Here is a 26,931-nt window from a genome sequence, read left to right on the forward strand (position 1 = left end):
TTTGTACTTGTCACATGTATCAGTTTCGCTTCTATAGAATCTGACTTTGCTGAAATATAAGTATTAAACGACCAAACACCATTCAACACAAATTGCTCTGGTATCCCTATTTTTCAAAGGAGGTATGAATGAAAGATTGCATATACTTTCACTTCAAAATATTAACACTTCTAAACCATGAAACGAGAACATATTACAAGCTCTAGCTTAATCATGCCCGCACACTATATTATGTTCATTAGTTCCTGTTAAGGCCTATTAAACGAGACAAATATGCCCCAAGCTCTGTCAAAACTAACTTCATTGGCCGGAGTGAAAATTTTAGGCAGAACAAGAAAATACCAAAAATAGCAACTGCGGGCGAAAAACAGTAACCGTTCAAAAATATCTGGATGCAACTATTTTTTTGAATGAGTAAGGAAAGCACCCAAGTCCATAATTTTTATTTGGGCCTAAAACAACAACAACTACCCTTGCATGACATTAAGCTATTAACTTCGCGAGATACCTTTGTATCTGAGCTTCAAATTTATCATATAAATGCAATATCAGTAGTCGACTGTTTACATCGACTGGCCCAATATTTAGGGTGGAGGCACCTGAATCAACACGGTGTATTTAAAGTTTCGTCATGTTTTTGTTTTTTTAACAGGAATAGAATCTTGCGGTTCATTTGACGTACTACTCCTGCTGGTGATTACGCGTAGAGATGCGACTTTGTAACTGCTTCTTGTAGGTCAAAACCGATTATGGAGTTGTTCGGTATGGTTGTCCCCACACCAGAACCAGTATCTTCTACCGGGGCGTTTTCAGCCATACATAAGGCAGGGATCAAAATTAAATAGCGCGCTGGCGCGCCAACTAAATGGCAGAACCACCATAAGGTTCAGGCGTGGTCCCCTCGTTTTGTCCAGAACAAATACTTTGTGATTTACCAATACATTATGGAGGCGTGAACAATGGATTTCTTGTTTAAAACATAGTATTTATCTTTTTTTGTAAAATCCTTACGATTCAGTCGTAATAACGACAAATATTTGAAACGTTTTTAAACCTCAGAATTTTTTTCCTAAAAGTAATAGAGTAACCCTTAAATTTGAATAGGCTAAGCCTAAAGCCAGCGTTTCTTGTGGAATAAATAAACAAGACAAGTTTAAAATTTTAGTACAAAATTATTGTACAAAAACAAAGATTGACCAGTGAGTAGAAATGCAGTTCCAAGCTTCGGAATCTACATCATTGATTTTGGGCAGTTCTTCAATAGCTGAAAAGAATTTAAGTCCATACAAAACATTTAGTCCACACGAAAATAGAAACCAAGGATGTGGAAAAACATATTTAACAATAAAAGTCAACAATTGTTCTTATGTTCCCATTTTTCTATTTGGCCAATCTATGTTTAAGTTCTGCTTTGACGTAGATGGAGTGTTTTATAGTCGACGAGAAATTTGCAATGTCTGCGAAAAATCAAGAAGACGAAGATGTCATATATATTTATGTATAAAAAAGACGATTGTTGTAGAAATAACGACAAACATATGTAGACTTAAATATGTAAACGCGAATAATATGCCACGTCATACTGATCTTGCTAAGGTATCTTGTTAATAGCCACCGGAGTATTCTTGTCGACTGTAGCCGCCCGAGCTGTAGCTTCTTTCATAACCTCCGCCAGAGGAGCCATAGCGACTAAATAAAAGTAAAAAAGATGTTTGTGATGGCACAGAAGTATTAAGAAATTCAGCAAATAAACTGACGAAAGCATGAATTGGTAAAAAATCTGAACTTTGTTTGGCTTCAAATGTTATAAGGATCAAACAAGAAGCATACGGCTGAAGACAGTTTGTCTTCATGAAGTCGTAAGTGATCATAGTACGTAAGTCATAAAGCGATCATAAAGTCAGTTTATTCGGGCAAAATATTTAGGACTGTGTATTTTACAAAAGACGGGAGAACAAGCAATAATATCATGTAAATTAAATAGTAAAAGTGCTGACTATTTTTCTGAAAAAGGTTCAAAGGATCATACTATTATTTGATAGAAAAAAATTCCCGAAGAACAGTACTAACCCCAATTTATCACTAAGATGAATAATTTAATTCTCAGATTTCAACCGTAAAATATGTGTGACTGTTGCTGACGAATTTTGGAACGATCTAGATTGCTAAGCAATTAATGAAGACACCATTAGGAAAATAAGAGGGAAGTATTTTTTTTTAATTAACGAGTATTTAGTATCCATTGATAGTAGTTGCGTCACAAACTGTAAAGCCTCTCCTGTAACACGTACAGGAGAGGGAATGACCTAACCTCAATCCCCCTACAAATATATTTCAAATTAGCTTTAGATGCAAATAAAAGCTACAAATATTAAAAAAGAACAATATAGGTAAACCGACTCACTGCAGAAAATAATCATGATTAATTTTGGTAGAGACAAACAGAAATGTAAGTTACCAATAAGAACTTCCACATTTTAACGCTATAAGGGCGGTGGGATTAAAAACGATGTACAAAAGGGAAAAGTAGTTGAGAATATGTACCAAACCTGAAATTTGCTTTCGAAAGGAAAAATTTCAATGTACCAAGGAGCATTTACTATTGAGCAAAAAAGGACTAAGAATTGTTTGACACATTTATTGGACAGAAGACCACTTGTCACTTATTGGTATATTACTTTACAGGAAAACTTACAATGCGCTATATATGAATACTGAGTACCGATTTTGCCTTTTTCGCAGAAAAAACGAGATTGAACTTGTACGCTGAAGACTATAAATAAATTATTGGCTGTAAGAAAGTAAGGGTAGAGGAGGTTCTTCCTGCTGCAGAAATAATGGACAAGCTCTAAATGTATGAATTTTATGCACAAGAGCTCCATGTTAAAGAAAAAAATATTTTAAATAGCGCTGGATCAGACTTTTCTTGAACGGCGCTGCATATACGCCTTCTGTGGTTGGTAAGAAATTATATTAGCTTAGGGAATAGTATCAAAAGCAGAAATATGGTCCATTACAAAGCTGGAAGTAGGCACTCTTACTTAAAAGTCTGATAGCAAAGTTCGTCTTGAAAGTGTTCACGAAGCAAATAGAACAAGGTACTGATTTTAACAACAAAAAATAAGGTAGATAATCGAAAGTAGTACCTTCCTCCTCCATACGAGCCTGGCGATCGACTCCTGTATCGGTCTCTGTCTCCTCCATATCCACCACCCCCACGGCCTCCTCTGAAACCACGACCTCCACCTCCACGATCTCCACCTCTACCCCGATAACCACCACGGTCACCACCTCGTCCTCCTCTAAAACCCCCATCTCTATCTCCATAACCTCCACCACCTCCCCTTCGCCCACCACTACGTCTTGGAACTGACATTTCTACTTTAACTGTTGAGCCCAGGAGTTCAGCACCGTTTAAGGAGTCGATAGCACTGTTGGCATCCTGTGGATCTTCAAATTCGACGAAAGCAAAACCAGGTGGGTTTTGGGCAACCCAAACGTTTTTCAATTCACCAAATTTGCTAAATTCATCCTCAAGGTCCTCACGACGGACCGTCTCTAGAAGGTTTCCAACGTAGACTCGAGCACCACTATCTCTGTCTCTATCTCCATAAGGTGGCATTGTCGATATTATTATTGATGAGGAATCTAGAAGAATTTAGCATTATAACTGATTCACTTGGTATTGTTGCATAGCAAAAAGGCACATTCATCCACAAAGTAAAAGACCAGAAAAAAAGAGGGAAAATAAAGCCAGATAGAGAACTGTATAAGTTTCATCGTTTTATCATGTGTTAAATCAGCGTACAAACAACGAGAACAGAGAGTCTGTAATTATGTTCACCTTGATTATGCAATAATAAAAGTCTTTTTGGACATTTAGAATATACATAACAAGAGTCTTTGTGACTCAGAATGGCTGTCCAACAGTTCAGTGACATTTTCTTTTCCATTGTCATTGAATTAAGGCTTGTCTAATAGTTTCTCCGTGAAAAAAAAAAACAAACTATTTTTTTGTCATGAAGTTGTTAGATGTCTCCTTCTTTATTCAGTCTTTGTAATTATACATAATATTTACAACTATTTATCACACAGCACAATTACTTCAAACTGCACGATCTATTTGTTACAGGAAATATGTTTTAATTTTGGATAAGAAGGAATTTGTCCATGGGCTCAGACATTTGAGGTTGAAAACTGGAGAACACTCCTGCTCATGTTACACTCTCTAAAAAAAAACTCCGTCTCTTACTATTTTAAGAAATCCCCAAAGATTTAAATCATTTTTCATCCTATCCCAGACCAGGTTGTAGCAGTTACTCTTATCCATTTGTAGACCTCCTAATTAAACTACTTAAATGATATTTTTTATCTCTCCAGGTCACGTCTAAGCATTTATTCTCTGTACAACACACTGAGTAGACGCAACCATTTGAGGCTGAATCATTGAATCAGGCTGTTCCTTGAGGAACAGCCTGATGATGGTAGCTCTATTTTGCTTCTAAAAGAAAATGTGAAACATAAGTTTGACTTTCGCTTCCCAAGGGATGATCTAGTGCTGACAGCTGTACTTTTGGACTTCGAAATATTCAAAAATGAGATTGATGAGCGTCTAAACCTTCTTGATGGTTGACTGACAAGAAGGGAATTCTTGTTCAAAATGGTTAAGCCTCTAGTGCTGGCGGCTGACATAAGGTAATTTATTACATCTCTTGTGAACCGAACTTGTCCAATCAGCATTCCAGGTCCCTCCACTTCAACTTGTGATAGTGCAATAGAAATTCTTTTGGAGAAAGAGGAGTGGGCCCTTGAAAAGCCGGAGTGGGCCACTCCTCTTGAAAAGAAGAGCGGGCCTTGATCATTAGGGTTAAAAGAATGTTTGTGAGAAGTTAATATTGATGTCTTGTCCTTTTTTTTCGATCATGGCAATGAAGCTAAAGGGAATTGTGGACTGAATTCTGATCAAAACTGACACCAAGTTAATTTTCAAACTTTTTAATATAGCCAAAAATTGAAAAATGCCAATAAAAGACAGCGCACCGCTGTTAATTTTTCGGCAGCACGCCACCAGACGATTTTCAGCACCGCCACTGGCATGTTTGTGTTCGCCACCGCTGAATTTTATTTCGGCACGGCTTCGGGGTCTAAAATATGGAACTTTGAAGCCACAATTAGCTTAAAATATGCCTAAAATACTCCCTGTCTGCTGTCCATATAATATAGCATAAAGTATATCCTAACGTGGAAGGAAGTGTCATTATATTCCTTAATATAGATTGCATCATTTATTGTGTTTGATACTATCTTTTAGTATAAAATTATTTTTTTTATTATGTTATTTTCTTCTTTGCTACTTTTCTGTTACTGATGACCAGACTGGTCCAAAATTATAGAGCTTTCTTTTTCCATTAGCTATTTACAGATTTATCAACTGCTGTTGTGCCAAAACCTGAATTTTGGCCCATTGAAACAGGAATTGATATAAGCAAAATAAAATTTGCCTTCACTAAAATCCAGAATACTGAAAGTTGACCTGGCTAGATAAAGTGTACCTTAATCAAGAAGAGCCTACTTAGCAAATTGAATCCCATTTCTAAATTGCATTTACATTTATTTAGATTTTTATGGACAAGCAAAAGATACTGACTTCAATTATAACGTCTTCAGCCACCAAAGACCTGCATGACTGATATTAATTGAAAAATTAACTGAACAATCAATTATTGAAAAATTTTGCAAAAAAAAAATATGCAACTATAATAAATGGGGGAGTATATTACTTTCTATATTATATACATTGACATCAAACAATTAGATTTTTTCGGTAAAATTCATATTCTCAGTGAAAAATGTTGTTTTTGATATGCCTAGAGCTGTAACTCAAACCAAAAGCACAGGGTACTTGTATCAGTTGGCAAGCAATTTTCAAAAATCATATTTAAAAAATGGCACAGCTGAAATCAAGCTAGAAAATGACAGAAAAACTGATGTCTTACACTGAAAGATTAAAAACCATGAATACAGAAAACAAAACATTAAAAATACTTGCAGCCCCCCCCCCCCAAAAAAAAGAGGCATTTGTAACTTACAAACGGTGATCAGATCTTAATGAAATTTGACATTTAGAAAGATCTTGTGCTTTAGAACTTCCATTTTAAATCTCGACCAGATTTGGTGACATTGGAGGGGAGTTAGAGGGGGAAACCGGAATTCGTGGGAAAACATTTTCCTTGCAAAGAATCAATACACATCCCATAAAGCGGCAAAATCATTTTAAATAGAATGAGAAAACTGAATAAAACCTGCATATTTTGCCTAAATTACACCTAAATTTTTCCAACACAACATGCATCTATGGAATTAGAATGAACTAGGATGAATGGAAATAAATCACCAAGTCTGACAATTTCTAACTCACTTGATGCTTAGTTAGTAATTGAAAGTTCCTATCTAAACCATGCAAAAATTTTCATGTTGAATATACTCACAAGAAAAAAAAGTGATTGAAGTTGGAAAAACTTTTGTGTGGATGTGAAGTTTCAATGACTGAGATAGATATCACAGATAGCAGTACTACAAGTTTTCCATTTTATGAGAACTAAGCATTAGGCTATTGGAGGCCTAACTCAAATAGTTTGTTTATTTTTTAGCCTACTCGAAATGGCTACATACTTCTCTTTTTGTATACTTTAAAAAGTGGTAGACAGTAAATGATGCTAAACTCTGTCATGAGCGGGTCTATCACTCAAAGTGCCTCTTAACCTACCAAGGTTTGTCTGCCCATAACGTAATCTTAATTTGTTTTAATAATGAACTATTCTTTCAAAACCTGATAAAGTATCATTTACAGGGAAAGGTGCTCTTGGTTTTCACCCTTTTCTCCTTTTTTTGCTAAACTCAAAAGTATGTTTTATTTGAATTTTCTGGTCAAGATTAGTAGATCAATATTACAATACGTTATAAAGTTGGAAATTTGTTGCTAGCAGTAGCCTACAGTTTGTTCTGTTCTCTTCAGAGTTGATTTAATTGACCTTCCCTCACCCTAGTGCCAGGAAACAGCCAAAGGCTAATACTAATTTTGTGGCATGCAGACTTTTGCTACTTTTCTATATCAAAGGCCCTGGACTCACTCAGAAAATCATTTATCTAACTCAATAACCTCCCAAGATAGGAGAGTGTCTCATTTTAAACTTTACTCTGGTTTAACATATAGCCTAATTTCAACAGTTGTAAAGCTCTTTCATACAGAACTTGGTGCTATTTTATTTGTTAAGACTCCAAGCGAACCCTAAAAAATTCAGTAAACACTTATATGATTCCTAAAAGCACTTCACTGTAATTTACTTCTCTCCCCCCTACCTGATGCACAAATATTTAACCAAAACTATGCATATTCCATGAATCTTTCTCTTAAAATTAACAAAAAGCACTTGGTAAACCTGATTGAAATAACAAGAATCAGCTTTTCAAAAACTGAAGTCAACAAAAAGAAGATTAAAACACCAAAATTTAGGTAGTCTAAAATATTTTTGTCAGCACAAGAGTAAACCTAGTAACTGACAAATACCTTACTATGGTGTTTTTGGCCCTAGAGTTATCCCTGAAAGTTTTATTCACCTAACTTGACTAGTTTTCAAGGTAGCAAGCCCCTAAACTTGGACTTTAGGTGAAATTCTAGTTTAGGGACTTCTTGCTATCTTAAAAACAAGTTGAGTTAGGCTAACTAAAATAAAACTAAACCAGGATTTTGCCCTAGAGGTAAAATTCTAGTTTAGGGAGGTTCTTGCTGTGTTAGAAACAAGTTGAGTTTGGTGAATAGCTTTCAAGGATTAATCTAGGGTCAAAAAATCTGGAAGTTACTAAGAATGTTACTGGAAGCTACTAAAATTGATAAAGGTTGTCAAAGGCTTTCTGTTGGGAGAAGGATTAGTGTTATGTCATTCAAGGTATTAATGCAGAAATTAAATTCCTGGGAAGGAGATATGTTTTCAAAAAACAATTTTTACTTCACAATATTTACAAAAAAGCAGCTAACACATTTTGGAGGTACTTGCACTATACTTTACCCCCAACCTCCTAATATATAAATATATAGCCCAAATTATATATTCCCATAAAAAAAAAGTCTAAACTAGAATTTTATACAAGAACTTTGCCAATAATGCAAACCCAGATATGTTTCCTAGTCTATTTTGCATCTGACTACATTATGGGACAGGCTGGAGGGCAACTGCAACAGTAGCCAAATGATTATTATACTTTGGAAAGAATTTTGAATTGTACTTACATGTTATATGATATGCACTCAAGAACTTGTATTGTGAACATGAGACATTACCTGGTTTTCAGTGTTTATACCAGATAATTAGCTTTGGCTTGATAGGAAACTGCATTGTAGCTATATTTTACTTAAATATTCAGTTGATATTTTGGTTAGGTTACATATTTAATATAATCTGCCCCGTGTGGCCCCCTTCCATAATTCTCTGTTGTAGTTTCAATAAATTTGTTACTAAACCATTATATTTTCATCATATTTTGTTTTATTTCATTAGCATTTACCAAACTCCATATTTCAAGTGTGAATCAGTAGAACACATAACTAATTCTTGAATAGTAAGCCTAAGTTAAAATTTTTTTTTTATATGATTAAAATCGACTTTGTGGAGGTGAGTAAAAACTTGAGGATCATGGCTAAATAGAGTTACTGCGAGAGTTGACAGAGCTTTTTCAGAATGGTACAAACATGATTCATTTCTCTTGTTGGTAGCCTTGTCTATTATCCATCCTAGAGCAGAACTAAATTATATAAGCATAAAGTAAGGATAATTGAAATAGTCTCCTAAGATCCAAAACCAAAACACACCATGTGTCACCATAGCCTAGTACACTTTGAACCCTAGGCCTATTAAGAGCTCAAAATTGAAGTTGTAATGTTAGCCTAGCAGTTAATATAGCTTATTTGGAAAGAAGATCAAGTTCTAGGCCTATATGAGGAGTTCTGGCTGTCATGGTAAATAGCCAAATCCTAGCCTAGGCCTGGTTAAGATCAAATAGCCTAAAAGTTAGAAATAGGGAAGAAATAGAGATGAGCACAAAAACACTGCCTTGGGACACAGCTTAGGCTCTGAATTGACTACTGAATATTTATTCATTGGCTCTTCTCCCTTCAATAAAAAAAGGGCAAAATTCTAGTTAATTGACTTCTTGCTATATCAGAAAGGATTTAGGTTAGGAAAATAAGACTTTCATGGATGAATCTACAGACTAAAGTATGTCCCAGGAAGGTATTTTGAAGCCACTACCTCCACTCGTTCTCCCTCTAGAGGGCCCTGACCTTTGATGACCTTTAAAAAATATGTTATAAAAGTGAAACCTTGAAAAAATAGACCTTCTGCTTAATTGAAGTACAACAAAATTGTTTTCAGCTTCATAACTTTGCTCAATTCCATTTTATAAGGTTTTAAAGATGTGAAAATACATTTCTTAAATTTTGAAAATAAAAAAACATTGATATGGCTAAAATTCTACTCAAAAAACAAGAATTTTCATTTTTCAGAAGTAGAGAAAAAGCAACTAGTAACTGAAAATTAAGGTAAAATGTTGTTTTGTTAAAATTTCAATAGGTATAGACCTGTCATGTAAGCAAATTTCAGGGCCCTCTAGAGGGAGGAGTAGAGGTGGGTCTAGTTTTAGTTCTGAAAATTCAATTCCTGTTATTTGAGTGGTATTTTCAGCTATACCAAAGGGTTTTCTAATTTAAGCTAGGAAAATGTACCTGAAGATCTTTGAAACCTCATGATTTGAGATTGAGCATAGCTATGAAGCTGAAAATAGGTTTCTGTAGGATACTTCATTTAACCATAGGATCTATTTTCAAGGTTTCAATATTATAACGCAGATTTCTAAGGTCCTCTAGAGGGAGAAGTGGAAGTAGGTATTTCGAAATACCTTCCCAGGACATACTCTAGTCTGATGACCCAACCCTGAAAGTTTCTTTTCCTAACCTAGCCCATTTACAAGGTACCAAAAAGTAGCTAAACAAGAATTTTACAAGTAACCAATAAGAAGCCTAGACTACGTTAGTACATCAGTATGACTAAAAAAATTAAAAAGAAAAACACAAAATAGGTCTATACTAAGTTTTATCCATTCCAATCGCAAAACCGTATTTCCGAGTACCTCTAATCACGAAGGTGTCAAAATATCAAATGATTAGAAAATGGCGCAAAATCATAAATATTGGTTAGTTAAAACCATTTAACTTCAGAATAAAAATAAATAAAAAGAAAATATTGTTAAAAAAGTCAAAGAAATCAACTATCATAATATTAGTTCTTTGAATAAAATTTTTATCTGGTAAAAATATTATCTCAGACTTCAAAAACGCAGCCTTAAAGAGGATTTCCCATGTGATTTTGCATTCACGTGTTTTCGGGATTTGACCTTTTTCTCGTGTCTGAAACCGGACTGAGAGACGAAATGAAAGCATTGGTCTTGCATTTTAAAAAGAAATAAAACGTTGGATTAGGCTAAGACGGTAAAAAAAAAACCTTAAAAATCATTATAATGATAAATTACTAATTATATTATTTAATAATGACTCATCAGTCATTTCTATTATAAAGAAAAACAAATGTGCCGTCTAGATCTGAATATGTTTTTATTGAATGTTACATAAAGACCTGTGTGATAATCGAAGAACACAATTTATAAAGATGAAGAAGGGTCAGTAGTGGACGACTATTACTGCTAGCAATGCATTGCGGCACCAGGCCACCAGAGGCCAAAGAAAGCGTACGCTCCTCCTCCAGCCTTGTTTTAAGCTTCAGTCTTTATCTCCTCCGACGGAGTTCCAGTCCTCAGTAAATTCCTTCGTTATGACTGCTTCTCCGGCCATTCTTTTCCTTTGACCCCAGATGGAATTTTTGTGCATAAACTTTCAAGTTTTTAACTTCGCTCTTTACTTTTATCAAACAGGAATAGGGATAACGCCCCCTATACCTTGTAAAGAACAGAACGTCACATGCACCTTGCTAAAAACAATTCTTATTTCAGACTGAGAGTTTTTATTTGTAATGACATAAACAAAAATCATCGTATTAGCCAAGATTATTGAGAAGATCCCCCTTGAATTGTCATTTGAGTTTATTTCCACTTGCCTTAGGTTTAATAAAGCTCTTTATTTTTCTTTGAAAAACTTCTTTTGTATAGTGTTTTTTTTTTTAATTAATTTTTGTTCATTTTTAATTCACACATTTTTATTAGAGTAATTTATGACGAATATTTGAAAAACCCATTTTGATTTTTCTCTTCAATTAACAAGATTTTAGGTCGCTACTTATGTATTGAACAAAATACTGCAGTAAATTTTGACGATAGTTGTACTATAGAACCTTAAATTGGTAGGTATGTGGAATATTATTCAAATAAATGAATTGAAAATGTACTTAATCTTTGGTCGTCTGAAGGGTTGCAGTCATTCTGACCACTATCATAGTCCCCTAAATATGCCTTGAAAGTTTCAAATTATTTCTCTTAAGCGTTCCTGATATTGCATAGAAACACTTTTGACAACCCTAAATTTACATAGTGCCTTTTGGTATAATTCAACATCTCCCTCAAAATGTCAAGAAAGTCTTTAGCCGTTCGAAATCTTTAGCCAAAAGAAAGAAAGCCCTTAGCCATTCCTGAGACAATCCAGATACGTTCTTTTGGGCATCTAGATAGACATAGTGCCCTTCGATTCAGCTCAACACGTCCTAAAGTTTCAACTTAATACCCATAGATATTCCTAAGATCTTGCATGTATACTCATTTTACAACCAAGAAGCTATGGTTCTTTTGGTTTAGCTCAAAATCCCCCAGCAAGTCCTGGAAGTTTCAATTTGATAAACTTATCCGTTCATTAGATATCGCAGAAAAACCCTTTGAAAGCATCGGATGCACGTATTGTGTTTAGATTTAGATAAACACCCCCAAAAACTTGCCTTTAAAGCTCCAAAGGAAGAAGCTTAGCTGCTCCTTCGATATTACAAGAAAAAAGAACAGGACCTTACTAGGCTCTAAGACTCCACGGCTCCATCTTAGATCCTTACTAGGAACGTGTACCCTGAATGTTGTATTTCTTTAAAGTTATCGCTATAATAAACAAGAGTTTTTGCTCACCAAATAAGATTGAGCTTCATCCATCAGCTTTGCCCAACATTGGCTCATCCTCTGTCATCATTAAGCTCGTTATGATTTCAACCAGTTAATGGATCACGAATGAGATCCTAAATAAAAGAAAACATTGAGAAATTCTGATAAGAGTTGAATTTTCTTTCTTTTTGTTTTCAACGTGGCGAGTAAGTTGAAAGCTCATTTTTTTCAAATTGTAATTTTACTTCGGATAATACAATTGTAAAATAAGCAATACAAGGTAACTATTTGTAGGAGTCGCATTGAATTTAATAAATTCGACCTCTCAGTAAGTTCAACGCTTTAAAGGCTCCATACATCCTTCAACAGAGACAATCTTGACCAAATTCCATTATTTTATGTATAATATTTACTGTCAATTTAATTTAACGAATATTTATTCATGGTTTACACACGCTGCATTCGTTCCCGTTGTTAATTAGATAAATCACAAAAAAAAACAAGAATTTGAAATTATTACTTCGATTATACAATAATCATTATTATCAATAGCAAGCTATATCCATATAACATGATCACTAAAACTATTTCACCGTTATGACTAAAAATAGTATCCATTGACCTCACAATTAATTAAAATAGTCATGCAAAATCTCCTTAACAAGATTGTAACCAATATTCTGTTTGAGGGAGGGGTTTGTTGGGTCACGAGTGATTTTCTTTTACACCATTATGTAACCAGCAAATAACATCTTTTTTTTATATTTTTACCAGGTCAGGGCTTCAAAATGCTAGAACCTTCCAATAGTTAGACAATTTCCAGTGTAGGGGGGGGGGATGTTGGAGACATCCGAATCTAAGAAAATCCACGCCAAGCTGAAGTTCTTTAAGTTCACAAAGATACCGCGTGGAGCCATCGAGTGTTTTGTCGCTGGCACTTTTCAGAATATAGCAGATAAGTAAATGAACATATTACGATATATGTTACCTTCTTTTAAACCATCCACACGTAATTCAACTACCTTGGGGACAGTTACATACAGCCAAATGCTTCTTTTTTTAGTGTTTTAATATGTTTGGGATTAAAAAAAATTATATTATAAAAGACGAAGAGTAAAAGTTATATTACAAAGACGAGAAAAATATTACAGGTCGTATTTGAAAGGGGGCTGTATTTTATGGGTCGTGTTTTCTAAGATGAGATCAGCACTGATATCTTTAACTAATAAGCCCCCTTTTATATTTATTAAATGGAGGTTAGCTCTATTTCAATGTTTCAGAGTAAGACAATCAAGATTGCACCGTGTGTTGGTGCACCAGGGGTTTCTCAAATCCGAAAGAAATAGAAGTTTCATTATCTTACAAATGGATCTCTATGAGTTATCTTATGACGGAGAAGCAGTGACGTTAGAAAACTTTCAAAACAAGAGCTAAGAGTTCATATGGCACTAGTGACGAGGTCGGAAGAGCCAAGAGCTCATATGGTATGAGCTCTAGCAAAATTCTACGAATCAATAGATTGCTTGAAAAGGAAAATCAGAGTCTAAATACCGGTCAGGATTTAAAATAAGAGTTCTTGAGTCACGAGGTCCTTCTAAATATCAAAATTCATTAAGATCCGATCACCCACTCGCAAGTTAAAAATACCTCAATTTCTAATTTTGCTTCTCCCTTCAGCTCCCAGATGTTAGAATCGGGGAAAACGACTTTATCAAGTTAATTTGTACAGCTCCCTGACACGCCTACCAATTATCATCGTCCTAGCACGTCCAGAAGCACCAAACTCGCCAAAGAACTGAACCCCGCCATCTAGCTCCCCCAAAGAGAGCGGATCCAGTCCGGTTACGTCAGTCACGTATCTACGACATTTATGAGCATTTCCCAAGATTTCTGGTTCCCCCTCCAGCTCCCCCCTATATCAACAGATCTGGTCGGGATTTAAAATAAGAGCTCTGATACATGAAAATTTAGAAGGAACATGAGTTCCTTCTAAATAACAAATTTCATTAAGATCCGGTCACCCGTTCTCAAGTTAAAAATACCTTAATTTTTCTAACTTTTCCAAATTAAAAACCCCGAGCTCCCCCAAAGAGAACGGATCCATACCAATTATGTCAATCTCGTATCTATAACTTGTGCTTATTCTTCCCATCAAGTTTCATCCCGATATCCCCACTCTAAGCGTTTTCCAAGATTTTTGTTTCCCCCGTCCACCCCTCTATGTCCCCGGATCCGATTCGAATTAAAATGGAACATCTGAGACACACAAGATTCTTCTATATATCAAGTTTCATTGAGATTCGGTCACCCATTCGTAAAATACCTGGATTTCACGTTTTCCGAGAATTCCGGCTTCCCCCTTCAACTCCCTTCAATGTCACCGGATCTGGTCGGGATTTGAAATGAGAGTTTTAAAGCACAAGATCCTTCTAGATATCAAATTTCATTAAGATCTGATCCCCTGTTCGTAAGTTACAAATACCTCACTTTTTCTAAAGAGCTCTGAGACATGACATTCTTCCAAACATCAAATTTTATTAAGATCCGATCATTCCTTCGTAAGTTAAAAATACCTTGTTTTTTTTAATTTTTCAGGATTAACCCTCCCCCCACTCCCCAAAAAGAACTGATCCGTCCCGGTTATGTCAATTGCGTATATAGGACTTGTGCTTATTTTTCCCACCAAGTTTGATCCCGATCCCTCCACTCTAAGCGTTTTCTTAGATTTTAGGGTCCCCCACCTCAATTCCCCCAATGTCACCGGATCCAGTCAGAATTTACAATAAGAGCTCTGAGACACGATATCCTTCCACACTTCAAATTTCACTAAGATCCGATCACTCCTTCGTAAGTTAAAAATACCTCATTTTTTCCAATTTTTCATAATTAACCCCCCCCCCCTGCCAACTCCTCCAAACAGAGCAGTTCCGTTCCGGTTATGTCAATAACGTATCTAGGACTTGTGCTTATTTTTCCCACCAAGTTTCACCCGATCCCCCCACTCTACGCGTTTTCCAAGATTTTAGGTTCTCCTCCTCAATTCCCCCCAATATCACCGGATCCAGTCGGAATTTAAAATAAAAGCTCTGAGACACAATATCCTTCCAAACTTCAAATTTCATTAAGATCCGATCACTCCTTAAGTTAAAAATACCTCATTTTTTCTAATTTTTCATAATTAACTCCCCCCCACTCCCCCAAACAGAGCAGATCCGTTCCGGTTATGTCAATAACGTATCTAGGACTTCTGCTTATTTTTCCCACCAAGTTTCATCCCGATCCCTCCGCTCTAAGCGTTTTCCAAGATTTTAGGTCCCCCCTCCACCTCCCCCTAATGTCACCGGATCTGGTCGGGATTTAAAATAAGAGTTCTGAGACACGATATCCTTCCAAATATCAAATGTCATTAAGATCCCATCACCCATTCGGAAGTTAAAAATACTTCATTTTTTCTATTTTTTCCGAATTAACCCCCCCCCCACCCCCAAATGGTCAAACCGGGAAATTCTAATTTAATCTGGCCTGGTCCTTGATAGGCCTACCAAGTTTCATCGTCCTAGCTTGCCTGGAAGTGCCCGAAGTAGAAAAACCAGGACAGACTGACAGACAGACAGACCGACAGAATTTGCGATCGCTATATGTCACTTGGTTGCAAGTGACATATTACTTGGTTTAACAGCCGATGCACCCATCAAACAATATGTATAACTAGTAGATCAATACAGAACCCAAGTTGTTAACCGACAAGTTTGTGGACAAAGTCTATTTTAACTATTTTTTGCATTCTATTTTTGTGAATTTTACAATTATACTATCAAATTGTACACAGAAATATTTTGTAAGACAAAATATTTTTCAATCAAATAGCCAATCGCCTGGTACAAAAAAAAAAAATACATACCTGTAGATCCTGAAGTCGTGGGGAGAGGAAGAAGCGCAATAATAATTTGGAATATTTAAAACTCTAACAAGTCTTGCTTTCCTATTATTTCTATGTTTGTATTCACAGAAGATATAACCAGGAACGAAAAACGAAAATGACAAACTCCTAAACTTTTAGCGACTGTAAATGTCCCACCAGCTAATTTTAACCAAAAAATTAAATAATTTGAATCAAAAATATAGAAAGATTCCCGTTTAGGCCTTTCAGTTGGTTACCTTTAGAAAAGATGAAAGGTTCAGTAGATGCAACTCGACCATGTAAAGTTAATTCTTATTAGTTGTGTCTGAATGGTCAGGTGTTACTTTTTTTTAGCTTTATTTTTGCTATTTTCAATAGAGTGAAAGGAAATCTATAGACAAACAACAATAATAATTGTAATAAAAACTTAAACCATACACAAAAACAAAACTAGATTTATTTTGCTCAGGCAACGTGAAGCGTTTCTGCGATCTTTGGTAGGTATCACCCACAACAGTGTTGCAAAAGCAACAGTTTGGGTTTGTCTCTTCGCCATGAATTGAATTCTCAACCCCTTAGAAATGTTAAAATTACATATCCCAAAAATTTATTAATAAGACCAATTGCCTTTCACCCAGTGTTCGACAAGGAAAGCGAAATCAAACAGATTGGAAGTCATTTGACGTTTCTGACTTTAGCAAGGTGAAAGATTATTGGTGGTGCTAAAGGCATACTTTGTACCTTAAATGGTTCAAAAGAAAAGTTAAATTGATATTTTACCCATTTCACGTATTTTACCTATATTTGACTGATATATTCTGCAGGTTATTTGTTTATCATCGTTCAAAACTACCCAACGGAGGGGAGAAACAGGTTTAAATATGATATTGCTGGACAAAGCAGGATAAAAACCGGAGACTTCCGACTAAGTCCCTTTTTGAGAAATCCAAAACTAAAACCCGGGGTCAAAGGCACATACGTAAAGCCAGAAGGAGTAAGAGACAAGGTGATGAACAGTTATTATGGGCAGCACGTAACTGGCATAACAAGGACTATTTGTAAGAGTATTCAAATTTTAGCAAAAGAAGAGTTTACAAGACAGAATTTTTATGGCACTTGGTATTAACCAAGTGACATATAGCAATCGCAAATTCTGTCGGTCTGTCTGTCGGTTCCGGTTTTGCTACTTTAGGCACTTCCAGGTAAGCTAGGACGATGAAATTTGGCAAGCGCATCAGGGACCGGACCAGATTAAATTAGAAATAGTCGTTTTCCCGATTTGACCATCTGGGGGGGGGGAGTCGGGGGCCGGTTAATTCGGAAAAAATAAAGTATTTTTAACTTATGAGCGGGTAATGGGATCTTAATGAAATTTCAATTAATTCAATTAAATTTATTCAAAAAGAAAATAAAACACATAACAACAATAATAATAAAGATCCTAGAAGCGAACTTGTTAAGGACCAAAACAACAAAAAATTGAAAATGAAGAAGAGAAAAAAAAGAAAAAAAGAAAAGAGAAAACAAGGATAATTAAAGCAAATTGAATAAACATTTAGAGAAATATAATATCAAGATTTTAGTACATTGTTATATAGCGTCCGAAAACTTGTGGATAGCTCGACACTGGAGGGTATTAAATTCCATTGAATTATAGATTTATAAATTGGGGATCGCTGGGCGGAACTAGAGATGTACCTGGGGACAATGAAGGAACGGTTGGATAAACGGAGACAGTGGCCTTCAGAATTATTACTATTAAAATAAGATAATAAGTGGGGAGGAAGATTTTTATGGTAAGCGGAGTATGCGAGGGATAGATTTAATTTTTTGATGATTTGTTCAAAAGGGATAATACCAAAATCGGAGTACAAGTCCTTGGTGGGATATAGTCGTGGCAACCGAAAAACTGCTTTGACGGCACGGTTTTGAGCAGATTTTAATTTATTGGTAACTGAAGGATAAGTATTGCCCCATACAGACCCGCAGTGTGAGATATATGGGTAAATAAAAGAATAATAAAGGGTGACAAGGATATCGGGAGGAAGAAAATAATTCACACGATTAATCATACTTACCTGTCGCAAAATTATGGCTCTGATATAGGACACACGTGTTGAAAATGATAGGCAGGAGTCTATGTGGACACCAAGAAACTTGGCAACTTTGACCTGCGGGAGGAGATTGGTAGAATATTTTAGGCCAAGTGCTGGTTGAGCTTCATTTTTTGTAAGGGGTTCGAAATAATACCACCTGACTTTTCTTGCTGTTAATGGTCATGCAGTTAACGAGACACCACTCCTGTACTCTATTCAGAAGGGTTTGAGTACAGGTGACGACGGATGGTAAATTAGGACCGGTGATGAAAAAGTTGCTATCGTCAGCAAAACGTACTGGGTGCACTGATGGGCCCAGGTCCGTAATCAAATCATTAATATAAAGGAGAAAAAGTATTGGACCAAGAACAGAGCCCTGTAGGACGCCCCTCCGGACAGGTAGGGGATGTGAAGTCACCCCGCCCAATCTCACACTCTGTACTCAGCCAGAGAGAGAAGAGCCGAACCATGAGAAAGGGACTCCGTGAATCCCTAGGTTATTGAGTTTACTTAATAAAAAAAAATGTGATCAACCATGTCAAAGGCCTTTGAAAAATCCAGAAATAAGCCCAATACAGTATTTTTAAGGTCAAGTTAGGAACGTATAAACTGTGTGGCGTCTATTAGTGCATGAGCAGTTGAAAATTTGGCACGGAAGCCATATTGATGAGGAGAAATCAACGAATCTGACGAATGATTCCCAAATACAAAGGGAGAAAGACGTCGGAATACAATTCTCTCGAGCACCTTAGATATAACTGGGAGAAGTGAGATTGGACGATAATTGCTTATCTCAGACGGATCGCCTTTTTTATGAATCGGGATAACAATTGCTGATTTAAATATTTCTGGGAAGACTCCATTGGTCATAGACAGGTTTGCTATGTGCACAATGGGTTCACAAATATAGGAAGATACGGTCCTAAGAAGCTTATTACTTATGCCAAAGAAGTCAGGTGTACTACTATTAGAGAGAGATTCGATAACTTGAAGCACCTCTTTGCGATCAGTTGGAGAGAAAAACATGGATCTGGGATTCTTGCTAGGGTGTACTGACTGTGAGAAGGAACAGGAGTTAGCATTTGGAATATTAGTGAAATAATTATTAAAAGCATCCGGTACTGAAATTGGGTCAATTAATCTGCCACTGATGTCCCTAAGGTTAATAGGAACAGATCTTGAATTCCTTTTTTTTTGAAAGAATTTCATTTATTGTAGACCAAATTTTTTGCAAGTTCCCTTTGCAGTGAGAGATTTTTGAATAATAATAATTTTTCTTTGCTTCCCGGATGAGTTTGGTATATACGTTTTTGTATTTTTTATAATTAGTCAGGTCAATAACGCTACTGATTTTGCAAGCTAACTTATGTAGGTCATTTTTTTGGTATGAAGAGATTATCAGGCTATTTGACATCCAGGGGCGTATATGGGTAGTTTTTCGGTTTGATTTACGAACTGGAAAGGTTGAACTGATAAGATCACTCAATCCCTGTGTAAAACTACTTGTGGCTGAATTAACATCCTGACAATCCAAAGTCTTGGACCAGTCGAAGGATTTCAAACAATCCGTGAACCGGTTAATATTCATAGTATTATAGGTTCTATTAGACGTAGGGGTATTAGTTCTACGGGGTTGAGTAGCTGATTGGGAGGGTAAGGAAAGATAGATTGGAAAGTGATCTGACAGGTCAGAAAACATTATTTTGGAGGACAGGTGGTTTCCCAGGGAAGTGGATACAAAAATGTTATAAATTAAAGTAGCGGTAGACCTCATGGGATCAACTCTAGTAGGAAAAAGGATTGTGGGAAGAAGACCACTTGAGGTAAATGTTTCAAAGAAGGTACCACAATCATTGTTATTGCTAACATTTAATAAATTACAATTGAAGTCCCCAAAAAACTATTGCCTTCTTTTGTGGTAAATTAATAAAACTATAAAAATCATCAAACAGATTACAAAAGAAAGGTGTCGGAAATGAGGGTGGTTTATAAAATAACGAAAAAATAAAAGAATTCTCGTCTACACTTACGTCGACGATTATTGAATAAATACATTTATTATTTATAGGTTGCGAGAACAAGAATTCACAGTCTAATAGTCTGGTGAATTTTAGACTTGATCGGATGTAAAGAGAAATGCCACCAGAGGACTTGGTTAATTTTCTTTCAATATGAATAGCTTGAAAGCCAGTGAGGGAAAAATAATTAGCATCGTCAATTTCTGAAAGCCACGTCTCCGTTATTCCAATTACGTCGAAAGGGCAGTAACCATTTGTTAAAATTAAATCTTTAAAATTAGCCCACTTATCCCGTATGCTTCTGATATTAAAGCAAATTACATTAAGTTTGGTCTCTTCCATTTGCTTAGGTTTCACATTTTTCACAAAATCAAAAGTGTCGAGATATTTACAGTTAATTTGGTTTAAAGGGCTATCGGGGCTAGCTAAGGTGTTGGTGGACTGATTATTTTTGTCATAGTAATAATTAAAAACAACATTATTGCACAGTGATAAATTAGTAAGAAACGTAAAATCTTGTACAGTACTTGTGCTTGTGTTTGTTTGACTATTCATTTCTTAAGCAGTGGTTTCTGTGCTTCTGGACATTTATACGAATAACAGGGGTGGTCGGAGGAGCCACAGAGAGCACATTTCATGACAAGTTGACAAGGGTTTTCTTTGGAGTTCTGGTGGTCACCAGCGCATTTAGAGCATCTCGGGGAAGCTTTACAGTTATTTGCAGTATGGCCGTAGCACTGGCATTTGTAGCACTGGGTAGGCAAAAACTTGTACTCAGTTATGGGTAGACGCTCGTAACCAATAACAAGGGGATTCTCAGTGGCATACTTTAGGTGGTCACGTGACTCAAACTTTAATCGAAAAGACCTCGTACTTCCTAACTGAACAACTTCTGTACAGTTATTAGCGAGATCGCATAGGTCACTTTTAGATGTTCCGTCAGGCACTCGGCGTACTATACGGAAAAAGGCAGGACTCTTCACTTTAGCATTAATGGATTGGTCTGCTTTGCTTAATGCATCTGCCAAAGTATTGGCGGCACCCTTGTCCGACAGAACTACTTGCCATGCATCCCTCCTAGGCCTCAAAACAACTATGCTTGAACAGACACCCCGACAAGCTTTATCCAGGAAATCTTTTCGAGCGTCAGGATTATGCAAGTTTTTTGGTGGATTTTTCACAATAACTGAATAGGAAGGTTTTGCGGGTGGAGGAGGTTTCATTTCCGGAAGTTTGCACGACTGACCTTGCTTTATGGTGCTCAGCGAAGCTTTTAAATTCCATGTAGAGTTCATTAACCTTTCGAGTTAACGTAGCTGTTGTCTCCCCTGGCACACATGGGACCTGATCTGGCTCGAAAATCAGATACTGAGGTAGGCTGATCTTTTTCTCGTCACAAAGATCAAAGGTTCGAACCATATCACTTACATTATCAGTCACTTTGGGGCGCTCAGCCCACAAAATCTTCTTTGCTTCAATTACCATCTCTCCTTTAAAAAATCGCAAGCAATTTTTACGATATTATCAGCTGAACAACCTGCATTTCTAGCCCGTGAAATGAAATTCAACACGGGATTCAAGACAATTCTTTCACCTGGCATCATCCGGTGAAATGATCGAATTTCATCAAAATTCGTGGGCGGGGCCACAATAGTTTTCAGTAAGAGCAAAAGCAAATCAGGTAGCAATATTCACAAGATGTATATTCACAAGTTGCGTACACAATTTTAATTATCCAAAATATCCAATTATTCAAAGCAAATTGTTCACAGCGCTATACAACACGTTACACAACTTCAATAGTTGCGTACACGATTTTAATTATCCAATTATCGAAAGCAAATTGTTCACAGCACTATACAATTTAAATCCCAACCAGATCTGATGACATTGGGGGGAGTTGGAGGGAGGGAAACCTAAAATCTTGGAAAACACTTAGAGTGGAGGGATCGGCATGAAATTTGATGGGAAAAATAAGCACAAGTCCAAGATATATGATTGGCATAATCGGAACGGATCCGCTCTCTTTGGGGTAGTTGGGGGGGGGGTAATTCTGAAAAATTAGAAAAAATGAGGTATTATTAACTTACGAACGAGTGATCGGATCTCAATGAAATTTGATGTTTAGAAGGATATCGTGTCTTAGAGCTCTTATTTTAAGCCCCGACCGGATCTGGTGACATTGGAAGGGATTTGGGAGGGGGAAACCTAAAACTTGGAAAACACTTAGAGTGGAGGGATCGGGATGAAACTTGGTGGGAAAAATAAACACAAGTCCTAGATACATGATTGACATAAACGGAACAGATCCGCTCTCTTTGGGGTACTTGGGGGGGGGGTATTTCTGAAAAATTAGAAAAAATAAGGTATTTTTAACTTACGAACGGGAGATTGGATCTCAATGAAATTTGATATTTAGAAGGATACCGTGTCTCAGAGCTCTTATTTTAAATATCGACCGGATCTGGTGACATTGGGGGGGAGTTGGGAGGGGGAAACCTAAAACTTGGAAAACAGAGTTGAGGGATCGGGATGAAACTTGGTGGGAAAAATAAGCACAAGTCCTAGATACATGATTGACATAACCGGAACGGATCCGCTCTCTTTAGGGTAGTTGGGGGAGGGGTTAATTCTGAAAAATTAGAAAAAATTAGGTATTTTTAACTTACAAACGGGTGATCGGATCTCAATGAAATTTGATATTTAGAAGGATATCGTGTCTCAAAGTTATTATTTTAAATCCTGACCGGATCTGGTGACATTGGGGGAAGTTTGGGGTGGAAGAACCTAAAATCATGGAAAACGCTTAGATTGGAGGGATCGGGATGAAACTTGGTGGGAAAAATAAGCAGAAGTCTTACATACGTGATTTACATAATTGGAAAGGATCCGCTCTATTGGAGGGGGAGGGGGTAATTCTGAAAATTAAGAAAAATTACGTATTTTTAACTTACGAAGGAGTGATCGGATCTTTATGAAACTTCATATTTAGAAGGAGCTCGTAACTCAGATCTCTTATTTTAAATCTCAACCGAATCAAGCGTAATTAGGGGGGGGGGGCAGTTGGGGGGACCGGAAATATTAGAAAATACTTAGAGCGGTGAGATCAGGATGAAACTGGATGGGAAGAATAGAAACCTGTCTAAGATACATGACTGACATAACCGGACCGGATCTGCTCTCTTTGGTGGAATTGGGGGGGGGGGTAATTTTGAAAATTGAAGTATTTGTAACTTACGAAAGGGTGACCAGATCTTAATGAAATTTGATATTTAGAAGGATCTAGTGCTTTAAAGTTCTAATTTTGAACTCCGACCAGATCCTGTGACAGTGGGGGGAGTTGGAGGGGGAAACCGGAATTCTTGGAAAACGTGAAAATTGGGGTATTTTTATCTTGCGAATAGATGATCGGATCTTAATGAAATTTGATTTTTAGAAGGAATTCATGTCTCAGAGCTCTTATTTCAAATCCCAACCAGATCTTTTGACATTGGGGGGAGTTGGAGGGGGAAATCTTGGAAAAACACTTGGAGTGGAGGAATCGGGATGAAGCTTGGTGGATAGAATAAACAAATGTCCTTGACACGTGATTAACAGAATCGTACCGGATTCACTCTCTTTGGAGGAGTTGGGGGGAGGGGTTCAGTGATTTGGCGAGTTTGGTGCTTCTGGACGTGCTAGGACGATGAAAATTGGTAGGCACGTCAGGGAGCTGCACAATTGGACTTGATAAAGTCGTTTTCCCAGATTCGACCATCTAGGGGGCTAAAGGGAGAGGAAAAATTAGAAAAAATTAGGTATTTATTACTTACGAGTGGGTGATCGGATCTTAATGAATTTTTATATTTGAAGGACATCGTGACTCAGAGCTCTTATTTTAAATCCTGACCGGCATTAAGCCTCTTATTTTCCTTTTTAAATCAATCTATTGATTCATAGAATTTTGTAAGAGCTCATACCATATGATCTCTTGGCTCTTAGCTCTTCTCGCCTCGTCACAAGTGCCATATGAGCTCTTAGCTCTTGTTCTTCTTGTCATTGTGTAGAAAAAATTAGTCTTAACAATTACAATATAAATTTTAATTAATCATTTAGACGTTATTAGTACGGTATTACATTAAGATGGCAAATGTTTCTTAAATAAGGCATCTAAAGAGTATTTTTTACGGAAAGCAAACATTAATTCTGAATTAAAGGACCACTTTGGATTCCATGTGAATAGCTAGTGTGAAACAGAGTATTAAATCCTCAAAAGCGCATTCAAAGTCAAGTTTTGAGAAAAGCTTGAAGATTAATCACTAGTTAACCGACTGCCTATCCCGCCAAGGAGCAATCCTTGTTATATACTCATGTCAGTACCAAAGATTTAGACAGGCGAAAGAACCTAATGCAGAAGGACATGGGTTTTGAAGATTTAGTCTACAAATTTTCAGTATTTAAAAAAAAAGTTTGAAAAAGGTACCCTACTGAATGAACACTACCTCGCATTCCAGAACAAGATCATGTAGCTAAACAGAAAAAAAATATAGCGTTACATGTGGGATTAGATGCTTTGGTGTTGAATCAACAACTGACTCTTAAAAAAAAAAAAAAAAAAAAAAAAAAAAAAAAAAAAAAAAAAAAAAAACTTCCGAAGTCAAGCGACCGAGTAGCCGAAATTAAGCACAAATAGTTTATGGGTTTTCCACAGGAAAAATTTTTATCGACTTTGGGCCAAAAACGAATGGTACCACCACTCATAGTAGCCGACTTTTATGTCCCAAAAGCCAGCGGAACCCGATATTTTCCAGTTCCAATAAGAGCTTCTCAAACCCAAATTTTTTTTTTAATCTAAGCCTCGGCACTGTTTATTTTTCAGAAGAATAGAAACAGGTTCTTCAAAAACAGGCGACCTGTTTCTGTTCTGTTTTTGGAAAAAAAAAAATCTGTTTTTAAAATAGAGCAGCTGTTTTTTGCTTCTGCTTATATTCATCTTTTTTAGGATTAAATAAAAAAAAAAGTTTTTTCAACTGAAAGTAAGAAGCGACATTAAAACTTAAAACGAACAGAAATTACTTCGTATATGAAAGGGTCTGCTTCCTCATCAACGCCCCACTCTTTACGCTAAAGTTTGACTCTCTCTCTCAACTCTTCTTTTTAAAACAGTAAAAAACTTTCTGTTCGTTTTAAGTTTTAATGTCGCTCCTTACTTTCAGTTGAAAAAACTTGTTTTTTTATTATTTAATTTCTGAAAGTTTTTGAATTAATGCATGTTTTGATTTTGGCTCTCCGCAGTAGAATAATTAAAATGAAATTTGCATTTGCATAGGAGGAGCCTAGTTGCCCTCCAATTTTTTGGTTAATTAAAAAGGCAACTAGAACTTTTAATTTTTTACGAATCTTTTTATTAGTAAAAGATATACATAACTTATAAATTAGCTTACGTAAAGAACTTTTTATTCTCATGTTTTTATTACATATATGAGAGGGTTCGCCCCCTCGTCAGTACCTCTCTCTTTACACTAAATCTTAAATTTTGCCCCAATTCATTAACAATGACCCCTGAATCACAAAAGCCGTAGAATAAATAGTTTACATTACTAAAAATACTTTAGCGTAAAGAGCGAGGTATTAGGAGGAGGTGAGCCCCTCATATGGGTAATAATTTCTGTTCGTTTTAAGTTTTAATGCTGATCCTTACTTCCAGCTGAAACAAACGTTTTCATATTTATTTTTTCATTGTTTTTTTTTAAATAATGCTAGTAAATCCTGCGCTCCCTTCGTGGAAATTTTCTTCCCCCATGACAAATTCCTCGATGGAAAGTTCCCCCAGTATATCCCCCTCTTCTCAACCCCTCCCCCGACCAAAAACTCCTCCTGAAAACGCCTGTACACTTCCCAATAACCATTAGTATATGTAAGCACTGGTCAAAGTTTGTAACCTGTAGCCCCTCCCACGGGGACTGTGGGGGAGTAAGTCGTCCCCAAAGACATAATTATAAGGTTTTTTGACTACGCTGAATAAAATGGCTATCTTAGAATTTTGATCCGTTGACTTTGGGAAAATAATAAGCGTGGGAGGGTACCTAGGTGCCCTCCAATTTTTTGATCACTTAAAGAGGGCACTAGAACTTTTCATTTCCGTTAGAATGAGCCCTCTCGCAACATTCTAGGACAACTGGGTCGATACGATCACCCCTGGGGGAAAAAAAACAACAAAAAAACAAACAAACAAACACGTATCCGTGATCTGCCTTCTGGCAAAAAATACAAAATCCCACATTTTTGTAGATAGGAGCTTGAAACTTCTACAGTAAAGTTCTCTGATACGCTGAATCTGATGGAGTAATTTTCGTTAAGATTCTATGACTTTTGGGGGGTTGTTTCCCCCTATTTTCTAAAATAACGCAAATTTTCTCAGGCTCGTAAATTTTGATGGGTAAGACTAAACTTGATGAAACTTATATATTTAAAATCAGCATTAAAATGCGATTCTTTTGATGTAGCTATTGGTATCAAAATTCCATTTTTTAGAGTTTTGGTTTCTATTGAGCCGGGTCGCTCCTTACTACAGTTCGTTACCACGAACTGTTTGATTAGAAAGTGCCGGTAGCTTCCACCCAATTCTCAATTTGGAAACAATTTTATGACGTTATATATTGAGCACCAAAGAAGAATCAGTTCTCTTTCGATACTCACAAGATAGTCTAGAATTTTCATATTTTTTTTCATGTCAGTCATTCAACAAACACTGCGACTAGTCAACATTCTATAATTCTTGTTTCATTTTGTGCCA

General features: G+C 36.3%; 2 protein-coding genes across 5 annotated transcripts; both read right to left on the minus strand.

Moving 5' to 3' along the window:
* Positions 1–1,148: 1,148 nt before the first annotated feature.
* Positions 1,149–12,283, minus strand: LOC136031860 (RNA-binding protein Rsf1-like). Of its 4 annotated transcripts, none has more exons than XM_065711793.1 (3): positions 12,169–12,283; positions 3,147–3,648; positions 1,149–1,689 (listed from the first exon to the last, which is right to left on the minus strand). In XM_065711793.1, exons 2-3 carry the CDS (start codon positions 3,620–3,622, stop codon positions 1,605–1,607), a joined length of 561 nt encoding a protein of 186 aa, XP_065567865.1. In that variant the 5' UTR covers positions 3,623–3,648; positions 12,169–12,283; the 3' UTR covers positions 1,149–1,604. The 4 variants fall into 4 exon arrangements, with proteins under 4 accessions (XP_065567865.1, XP_065567874.1, XP_065567846.1 ...); XM_065711802.1 differs by lacking the exon at positions 12,169–12,283 and adding an exon at positions 10,183–10,309 and having other exon boundaries at positions 1,149–1,264; XM_065711774.1 differs by lacking the exon at positions 12,169–12,283 and adding an exon at positions 10,183–10,308.
* Positions 12,284–20,707: 8,424 nt separating this feature from the next.
* On the minus strand, positions 20,708–21,451 carry LOC136035067 (uncharacterized). Its single transcript, XM_065716683.1, has one exon. The coding sequence runs from the start codon at positions 21,449–21,451 to the stop codon at positions 20,708–20,710; it is 744 nt and encodes a 247-aa protein (XP_065572755.1).
* Between the last annotated feature and the right edge of the window lie 5,480 nt (positions 21,452–26,931).

The sequence above is a fragment of the Artemia franciscana genome, chromosome 1 (assembly GCF_032884065.1).
Source record: "Artemia franciscana chromosome 1, ASM3288406v1, whole genome shotgun sequence".
NCBI classification, from domain to species: domain Eukaryota; kingdom Metazoa; phylum Arthropoda; class Branchiopoda; order Anostraca; family Artemiidae; genus Artemia; species Artemia franciscana.

Excerpts from the sequence above, each read along its gene's own strand:
- LOC136031860 (XM_065711793.1), bottom strand. The coding sequence starts at position 3,622 with ATGCCACCTTATGGAGATAGAGACAGAGATAGTGGTGCTCGAGTCTAC. Across the intron at positions 1,690-3,146 it reads GGCTCGTATGGAGGAGGAAG|TCGCTATGGCTCCTCTGGCG; the intron begins GTACTACTTTCG and ends ACTTTTATTTAG.
- LOC136035067 (XM_065716683.1), bottom strand. The coding sequence starts at position 21,451 with ATGAACTCTACATGGAATTTAAAAGCTTCGCTGAGCACCATAAAGCAA.